This window comes from Carlito syrichta, unplaced genomic scaffold (assembly GCF_000164805.1).
Source record: "Carlito syrichta isolate Samal-C Ts95f unplaced genomic scaffold, Tarsius_syrichta-2.0.1 Scaffold309791, whole genome shotgun sequence".
Classification (NCBI taxonomy): Eukaryota; Metazoa; Chordata; class Mammalia; order Primates; family Tarsiidae; genus Carlito; species Carlito syrichta.
The window spans coordinates 35,179-45,335 of record NW_007253887.1 but is presented as its reverse complement, the minus strand read 5'-3'; the positions used below and the strand labels follow the sequence as shown (position 1 = coordinate 45,335).

Here is a 10,157-nt window from a genome sequence, read left to right as displayed (position 1 = left end):
CACCGAGCCCGGCTTATTTTTATTTTTGTGTAGAGATGGGATCTCACTATGTTGACCATGCTGGTCTTGAACTCTTGGCTTCAAGTGCTCCTCCTGCCTCAGAGATTACAGGCTTGAGCCACTGTGCCCAGCTCTATTTCCTTTCTAAAACTTCTATAATCTATACATTATACAACTGACTTATGACATTTAAACAAATTGAACTTGTAGGTGAAATACAAATGTGCAAGGTACTTAAACATTTATCAGACACACACACAGAGAAAGAGAGAGAGAGATTGAAACACTTCATTACTTTATTCTTCTTCCATCAGATTAGTCGCCTCCGGAAGCCATGGGAAATCACAGTGCTTTGGTACCTGGAAAGAGGTGAGTGCAAAGGCATATCCGTGATTTTTATTTCTGGCGGAACTTTCTTCAAGACAACTTTACGATTTTCCCCATGGCAGAGTCTTTCACTGTGATTTAAAAACAGAGAGTCTTCCAAAGGGCCAGTATGAATCCCACATGCTTCTGCTTGCTAAGAGGGAAAAAAAAAATCTGCTGTATCTCATATCAAACATCATTTTCTTGTTAGATTTAAGATGGATATTTCCCAATAATGTTCTAATTTTCCTTGTTGAGAAGGTGGCCCTGGTGAACAGAGTAACATCCCTTTTCTTTTCTTTCTTTCTTTCTTTTTTTTTTTTTTTGTGAGCGTGCCAGGCTGGAGTGCAGTGGCACGCTCACAACCACCCCAGAGTCAACCTCCCGGGCTCCAGCGATCCTTCCGCCTCAGCCTTCCAAGTAGCTGGAACTACAGGTGCGCCCTACTACGCCCGGCTAATTTATTTATTTATTTATTGTAGAGATGAGGTCTCACCATGTTGTCCAGTCTGGTCTCAAACCCACGGGCTCAGGCAATCCTCTCGCCTCAGCCTCCCAAAGGACTGGGATGACAGGCTTGAGCCACCGTGCCCGGCCAACCTCCCTTTTCTAAAAGCAATGCTCAGGCTGGGTTCAGTGGCTCACATCTATAATCCCAGCACTTTGGGAAGCCAAGGCAAGAGGGTTGCTTGAGTCCAAGAGTTTGAGACCAACCTAGAGAACACAGTGAGACCTTGTCTCTACAAAAATAAAAAAAATGAGCCAGGCATAGTGGCACCAACCTGCAGTCCCTGCTATTTGGGAAGCTGAGGCAGGAGGATTCCTTGAGCCCAGGAATTTAAGGCTAAAGTGAGCCATGATTGTGCCACTGCACGCCAGCCTGGGTGACATAATGAGACCCTGACTCTAAATAAATAAATACACACATACATAAGTACAAAATTAATATAAAAGCAATGCTCTGCGATTCGGTGTTACCTGACTACCAGGAAGAGCTGTGTGAACTGCAGCATATAAAGGTAATAAACTTGGAGTTAAATTGTGGAACTCTTGTGACCTTGTCCAAATCATTCACTCCCACTTGACTCAATTTTCTCAAATATAGAATGGTTCCATTAAAGGATTCTTTGAGTATTGAATAAAATATATGTAAATGAAAAAGCATTTGCCAACTACTAGGTATTAAAAAAGATAGAAAGTGTGATGCTACTGCTACAATTGTTGAATAAACAACAGCTATTTGAGGTTACTGACTTAACCATACATCTGCTTCTGATTCTTCAGTACTGCCAGAAAAGCATTTTGGCCTGGTCTTGGGGTGTGGTCCCGACTCTGGTATGCTGTTGTTAAATATAATTTCATTACCTCCTACCAGAAAAAATGGTGAGACTCAATAGAAGGAAGAAAAGCGTAAGCTAGCATTTACTAGCATTTGCTCAGTGTGGGCACATTCATTTTATTTAATTCTCTTACTTAATTCTCTCTCTCTCTCTCTTTTTTGAGATGGAATCTTACTCTGCTGCCCAGACATGTTCATGGCCACTGCAGCCTCGACCTGCTGGGTTCAAGTCGTCCTTCCACTTCAGTCTTCCAAGTAGCTGGAACTACAGGTGTATGTCATCATGCCCGGCCAATTTTTTGATTTATTGTAGAGAAAAGATCTTGCCAAGTTGCCTAGGCGGTTTGAATCCCTGGGTGATCCTTTCACCTCCGCCTCCCAAAGTGCTAGGATTACAGGCAGTCACCATGACCGTCTCTCTTATTTAATTCTCATGGTAACTCTGTAAGGTAGAATGTCCTATACACCAGTCACCAATGATATTTTAAAAATAGTTAGGAATACTGTCAACTAAGTTGCAAAAGTAAAATAGTTCTGAAAAATTACACTGGATTATAGCGCTTCAGAATAAGATAAAGTAAGTTTATTATAAACATAATTTGGGGTTTAAGTTGAACATTTGAGTGCTAATTTTGTTTTATTTTTGTTTTCAAAATATTAGATAAAATATATATAATAATACCAGGCAAATGCAGTTTAATTTATTTTCTTTCATTATACATGTGCATTTTATTTTAAAAATTGAGCCATATTTCTGTAATATACTTTATATGTCATATGGCATCAATGTTTTATAATATCATCTCTGTCTTAGCAAAATATATTATTTTATTTTATTATTGTTATTATTTTTGAGGCAGAGTCTCACTGTCCCCCAGGCTGGAGTGCAGTGGCACATCACGGCTACCGCAGCCTTGATCTGCTAGGCTCAGGCGATCCTTCCACCTCAGCCTTCCATGTAGCAGGAAACACAGGTTTGCGCTGCCACGCCCGGCTAATTTTTTGATTTATTGTAGAGACGAGGTCTCACCAAATTGCCCAGGCTGGTCTTGAACCCCTAGGCTCAGGCGATCTTTTTGCCTCCACCTTCCTAAGTGCTGGGATTACAGGCATGAACCACCATGCCCGGCTGGCAAAATACCTATATTCTTATTTAACATTAACTACTTATCCATTTGATATTTGCCAACTAGTAATACAAATACATTTTTTTCCCTAGAAAATCTAACTTAAAATTTCTTCTCATAGTGTGATTATTACTACTATTATTATTATCCTATTCTCCTTTAAATAAATAACTTACCTTTTCACAAGTAACTTTATCAATCTGAATTTGGAAAATGCTTTAAACAAATATCTAGCCGGGCTCAGTGGCTCAGCCTGTAATCCCGCGCCTTTGGGAGGCTGAGGTGAGTGGATTGCCTGAGTCCGCGGGTTCGAGACCCGCCTGGGAACTTGGCGAGACCTCATCTCTACAATAGTCTCACTATATTATCCAGGCTGGTCTTGAACTCCTGTCTCAGCCTCCTATAGTGCTGAGATTATAGGCATGAGCCACAACATTCAGCCACATATGATCATCTTAATGTTGTTTTAAAACTACTGAATGAATAGGAGCATTGAATGGCAAGTTCTTATGTGTAACTCTAGCCAGACTGTTCCCATGGCTTCTCTACCTGCATAAGCTGTACAACTTTAAAAATACATGCTTTGGGCCAGGCATGGTGGCTTATACCTGCAATCCCAGCACTTTGGGATGCCGAGGAAGGATGATGGCTTTGGGCCATCAGTTCGAGACCAGCCTGAGCCACATAGCTAGATCCTGTCTCTACAAAATAAAAATTAACCAAGTGCGGCAGCCTTTACCTGTCACTCTAGCTACTTGGGAAGCTGGGGCAGAAGGATCCCTAAGCCCAGGAATTTGAGATTGCTGTGACATATGATCATGCACTGCACTCCAGCCTGAGCAAGAGTGTCAATCTCAAAAAAAAAAAAAAACCCAAAACCCCAAACTAAAATACAAACAAACAAAAAAATGCTCTGTACTGCAGCTTTAATATTAATGGCACCTACTGTTGATAAGCTTCTTGAAAACTGCAGGTTAGCATGATGTGAAGATTTTGACATCCTTTGGTATATCTATTATAAGTTTGTAGTTGGGTTATTTTAACAGATACTGTTATTTAACTTTTATTTGCAAGTTTGTGTATGTAGTTATGTATGTCTATTCATGGATATTTAAATGGCACAGATTTTTTTGTAAAGAATAGGTCTCACTATGTTGCCCAGGCTGGTCTTGAACTTAGGCTCAAGCAATCCTCCCACCTCCACCTCCCAAAGTGCTGGTATTACAGGTGTGAACCACTGCACCCATCCTTAATGGTATAGGTTTTTTCTTATTAATATTTGTGAGAAAATACCTTCAGATACACATTCCTGAATTTCATGCTTTCTTTCCAAGGCATAACATAATGTCTTGGGATCATCCCTTGCTTTAATGAAAACCGCGGCAAATGAATCTCCTCATACCTGAAGATTAAGAAAGCAAGAAGAAAGAATATCCTGTGAGCTAAATCCAATCATGTTAGCATCATTACAGGTAGTTGTGTGTTCATGTTCATTCCCTATAGGACAGAGAGCTGAGCTATGGCACTGAGGCTCAACTAAAAGATAACTGACCCTTTCTTTTTTTGTTGTTTTCTGGAGATGAGGGCTCACCAAGTTGTCCAGGCTGGTTTTGAACCCACAGACTCAGGCAATCCTCTCACCTCGGCCTCCTAAAGTGCTGGGATTATAGGCATGAGCCACTGTGCCCGGCCAACTGACCCTTTAAATCCCCATGCATCACCAAGATCCAGTTGGACTGCGTATCTGTACCTCCCACTGCACTCTGACCTTTACAATTTACCCCCAGTGTCCCTATTAATCTGATTTTAAGGGAGAAGGCAGCACAGTCCTACACATTGCCTGAAGGAAATCTCTGGCCAGTCCCTAAAAACAATAACTATATTGGTTTCTGAGTTTACACATGCTCTACACCCAGTTCACACTTGATATCACTGCACATGTTTCTCTCTGGAGCACACATGTACGTGCACACACATATACACACACACACAGACTTTGTGTTTTTGGTTTTGGTTTTTTTGGAGTCAGGTTCTCACTCTGTTGCCCAGGTTGGAATGCAGAAGCACAATCACAGCTTACTGCAGCCTTGACCTCCTGGGCTCAGGAGATCCTTCTGCCTCAGCCTCCTATAGTGCCACTATGCCAGGTGAATTTTTTTATTTCTATAGAGACAAGGTCTCACTATGTTGCCCAGGTTGGTCTCAAACTCCTGGGCTCAAGCAATCCTCCTGCCTCAGCCTCCCAAAGTGTTGGGATTACAGACATGAGTCACCACGCCTGGCCAAAGCTTTCTATATACATGCCAAAAGGAAATACAGTGTTGTTATCCTCATCTGTGTAGCTCCAGATTGTAAAACAAACAAGTATACAACAAACAAACACACAAAAAACACCCAGAACCCAAAGTCCTCACTTGATAGCAGGCTTATAGGAATTCTCATCAGAGCAGTTGTTGGCCAGTTTAGGTAAGGTAGGACAAGTGTCTTTTCCTGAAGCCATCACTGCCTGCAGTGGATGAAATTCTTGTCTAGAGTTTCACTATCTCACTAGTTTAGTTATGATGACATCACTGTTCTGATGTAATAATGTTTTACTAACTTCCTAGCAACTCATAGCAGTTACATTAGCAGTTGTGCATGTCCCACTCAGAGCTATTTTCAGTGACTTTTAAAATTTCCCTTTTTAAGTAAAACATTATTTTTTTTTTGAGTTGGAGTCTCACTCTGTCACCCAGACTGGAGTGCAGTGGCCAGGAATGGCCACTGCAGCCTCCACTTGCTGGGCTCCGGCGATCCTTCCACCTCAGCCTTCCAAGTAGCTGGAACTACAGGCGTGTGCTACCATGCCTGGCTAGTTTTTGATTTATTGTAAAGATGAGATCTCGCCAAGTTGCCCAGGCGGGTCTCGAGCCTGCGGGCTCAGGCAATCCACTCACCTCAGCCTCCCAAAGTGCTGGGATTACAGGCTGAGCCACCGAGCCCGGCAATAAAACATTCTTATCATGAGTAATTAACAAATGGGAATGATTGCTTGTGACATATTACAAATTTGACACAAACATACTAGAAAACATGTTGGACTAAGCAATTATTCACAAATAATCACTTCATATGAACATTCTCTATTTGCCCTTGGCTAATTATTCCTCCTTATTTACAGCACAACACCTACAGCCAACTGATTTTCAACAAAGGTGTCAAGGATACCCATGAAGCTAGGTGCAGTGGCTCATGCCTGTAATTCTAGCACTTTGGAAGGTGGAGGTGAGAGAATTGCTTGAGCCCAAGGGTTCAAGACCAACCTGGACAACTAGGTGAGACCTCTTCTCTACAACAAATTTTTAAAAATTTTATAAATATGTTCTGTAATAACAAAATAGTAAGCATGGAAAGCAGAAATAGCCAAGCAGAAGAATCTCAGAGCTTGAGGACCAAAATATAGAGCTAATCCAAACTGTCAATGACATAGAAAAGAAGCTTAAAAAGACAGAACAAAACCTTCAAGAGATGAGTGATTATCTCAACAGGCTGAACCTAAGAGTAATTGGACTTTCTGAGGCAGAAAGAGACAGAGACCACACTGGAACAGACATTCCATGAGATTATTCAAGAAAACTACCTTCATCTCATCAGTGATGTGAAAATTCAAACACAAGAGATTCAGAGAATCCCTGCAAGACAACAAATGAGAAGACCAACTCCTAGACACATAATAATTCACCTAAACAAAGTAGGTATAAGAGAAAAAATCCAAAAGGCAGCAAGAGAAAAAGGTCAGACTACCTACCGGGGAAGACCAATTAGAATAGCAGCAGATTTATCTACAGAAACACTTCAGGCTAGGAGAGCTTGGAACCCAATCTTCAAAGTTCTCAAAGATAAACAATTTTAACCAAGAATAACCTAGCCAGCTAAGCTAAGCTTCATCAGTGAGGGAGAATTAAAATCTTTCCTAGATATTCAATCCCTAAGAACTTACGCTGCCTCTAGACCACCTCTACAAGAAACACTTAAGAAAGTATTAAACAGAAGAAAGGGAAAAAAGAATGACAATGTTCTTCACAAGAGTGCAGAAAAAAGATTGAAAACATACATGAGGCCAGGCTCGGTGGCTCAACCTGTAATGCCAGCACTTTGGGAGGCCGAGGCGAGTGGATTGCCTGAGTCCGCAGGTTTGAGACCCACCTGGCAACTTGAGAAGACCTTGTCTCTACAATAAATAAAAAATTAGCCAGACATAGTAGCACGCACCTGTAATTTCGGCTACTTGGAAGGCTGAGGCGAAAGGATCACTGGAGCCCAGCCGATTGAGGCTGCAGAGGCCGGGCGCATGTCACTGCACTCCATTCTGGGTGACAGAATGAGACTGCAACTCAAAAAAAAAAACAAAACACACACACACACACACATGAATCAACCGAAAAAAAGAAAGACAACAAATAAACAACAACAACTCTATAAGAACCACATGACAGGGATAAACTCTCACATTTCAATAACTAGCCTGAATGTGAATGGACTAACGCACCACTGAAAAGATAAAAAATGGTAAAATGGATAAAATATCATTGGGCAACAATATATTGTCTCCAAGAGACTCATCTCACCAGAAAGGACACTCACAAACTCAAAGTAAGAGGATGAGAAGCAAAATTTCAGGCAAACAAAACACAAAAGAAAGCAGGAGTTGTGATCTTAATATCAGACAAAATACCCTTTAAGCTATCAAAAATTTAAAAAGATACAGAAAGTCATGATATAATGATAAAAGGTTCAATCCAACAACAAGAAATGCCCATCCTAAACATATATGCACTCAACACAGGAGCATCAACTTTCGTAAAGCAGCTTCTAGGCAAACTTAAAAAAAGATATTGACTCTAACACTATCATAGCTGGGGACTTTAATACCCCACTCACAACCCTAGACAGATCATCAGGCCAAAAAATCAGCAAGGAGATCCAGAACCTCAATGTGACTCTTAACCAAATGGACTTAATTGATACCTACAGAACACTCCACCCAACGACCATAGAATATACATTCTACTCATCACCACATGGAACGTACTCAAAGACTGACCACATCCTTAGCCATTAATCAAGCATAAACAAATTTCATAAGACTGAAATTTTGCCATGCCCCTTCTCAGACCACAGTGGAATAAAAATAAATATCAACACCAACAAAGTTCCCCCCAAACCCACAAAGACATGGACATTAAACAGTATGATGCTAAGCAACTCCTGAGCCAACACAGAAATCAAACAGAGATTAAAAGATACCTGGAAACAAATGAAAACGAAGAAATAGCTTACCAAAATCTCTGGGATGCCATGAAAACAGTAGTAAGAGGGGAATTCATATCTCTACAAACACACTTGAAGAAAATGGAAAGATCACAAGTTAACAGCCTAATAAGTCACCTATGGAAGCAGGAAAAGTAAGACCATCATATGGAAACACAAACAACCAAGAATAGCCAGAAATCTTCAGAAAAAAAAAAAAAAAAGCAGGAGGTACCACACTACCAGACTTTAAACTTTACTATAAAGCTACAATAATCAAAACAGCCTGGTATTGGTACAAGAACATACATATAGACCAGTGGAATAGAATTGAGATTCCAGAAGCAAAACCTCAATTTCTCAACCAACTCATCTTCAACAAAGCCTCCACCACCAACCACTGGGGAGACGAGAACCTATTCAGTAAATGGTGCTGAGTAAACTGACTGACCATATGCAGAAGATTGAAACAGGACCCCTACCTATCCCTATACACAAAAATTAACTCTAAATGCATCAGAGACCTAAACATAAAAACTCAAACTATAAGAATCTTAGAAAATGCAGGAGATACTCTTATGAAAATTGGAACTGGCAACCAATTCCTGATCAAAACCCTAAGTGCCCATGCCATAAGAGATAAGATAGACAAGTGGAACCTCATCAAACTGACAAGCTTCTGTAAAGCCAAAGAAATCATCAAGAGAGCAGGGAGACAGCCCACTGACTGAGAAAAAATATTTGTCAACTCCATGTGTGACAAAGGCCTAACATCTAGGATCTACAAGGAACTCAAACGTACTGAAAAGAAAAAAACAAACAGCCCCATTACAAAACTGAGCAAAAGATATGAATAGATTCTTAAAAGAAGACATAAGCAGTCAACAGATACATGAAAAAATGTTCAGCCTCACTAGTCATCAAGGAGATGCAAATTAAAACTACACTGAGATACTACCAAACTCAGGTCAGAATGACCATCATCAATAACTCAAAAAATAACAGATGCTGGAGAGGATGTGGCGAAAAGGGAACACCTCTACACTGTTGGTGGGAGTGTAAACTAGTACAACCTCTGTGGAAAAGAGTGTGGCAATTCCTAAAGTTCTAAAAATTGACCTTCCATATGACCCCACAATCCCCTTACTGGGAATATACCCGAAAGAACTCAAATCACTCTATAAAAAAGATACCTGCACACATATATTTATTGCAGCATTGTTCACAATAGCAAGAACATAAAACCAACCTTGCTGCCCATCAAAAGAGGACTAGATTTTTAAAATGTGGTACATATACACAATGGAATATTACACAATCATAAAGAAGAACAAAATCATGAATTTCACAGCAACCTGGATGGTCTTAGAGTCTATAATACTGAGTGATCTTTCATGGAAACAAAGAACTGAGTATCACATGCTCTCACTCATAAGTGAAGCTTGAACAGCTATCGCAACACTATAAGAAAAGAATTGACAGTGGTGGAAAACTGTAGGGAGGCCGGGGGAGCTGGGGATGGAATTGACAGTAGTGGAAATCTGCCTGGGGAAGGGAGGGGCACACTTCATCAACAAGAGTACCTGCACAACGAATATTTGTATACCTAACCCTGAACTGTACCCCACAATTTTAAAATACAAAAATTTAAAAGTTAAAAAAAATCAATAAAACAAGAAAAGAAATACATTTTTTCAGAAAAGAACTATGGATAATTATGTTTAAGATACTGATGAATGTAAATAAATATGTTCTGTAATAATTATTCTTTTTGCTATTTTTAATGTTTAAATGGGCAAAAGACCTTAATAGGCATTTCTCAAAAAAATACATACAAATGGCCAACAGGTACATGAAAAAATGCTCAACATTAATACTGCCCATGGTTGGAATATGTCTCATTTGTTTCATCACCTTTCTATAATTTAGACACACACTTTAAGGGTGCAAATCAAATTTGCCTAAACCCAAACCACTCCAACCTATTTTATCCTCTAAATTTTGTTATATTGCAGAATATTTTAGATTACAAAAAC

The 10,157-nt window shown here is 40.0% G+C and overlaps 1 protein-coding gene across 1 annotated transcript; it reads right to left on the bottom strand.

Moving 5' to 3' along the window:
- Positions 1 to 274: 274 nt before the first annotated feature.
- On the bottom strand, positions 275 to 5,347 carry TEX43 (testis expressed 43). The gene is made up of 3 exons (XM_008067851.1): positions 5,247 to 5,347; positions 4,126 to 4,234; positions 275 to 520 (listed from the first exon to the last, which is right to left on the bottom strand). Exons 1-3 carry the CDS (start codon positions 5,330 to 5,332, stop codon positions 311 to 313), a joined length of 405 nt encoding a protein of 134 aa, XP_008066042.1. The 5' UTR covers positions 5,333 to 5,347; the 3' UTR covers positions 275 to 310.
- Between the last annotated feature and the right edge of the window lie 4,810 nt (positions 5,348 to 10,157).

Bases quoted from the DNA above. Each gene is read 5' to 3' on its own strand.
- TEX43 (XM_008067851.1), bottom strand. From the start codon at position 5,332: ATGGCTTCAGGAAAAGACACTTGTCCTACCTTACCTAAACTGGCCAAC. The intron at 4,235-5,246 runs GTGAGGACTTTG...CTTAATCTTCAG, and splicing joins TCCTATAAGCCTGCTATCAA to GTATGAGGAGATTCATTTGC. The intron at 521-4,125 runs GTATTTTCTCAC...TTTCCCTCTTAG, and splicing joins TCAGGAATGTGTATCTGAAG to CAAGCAGAAGCATGTGGGAT.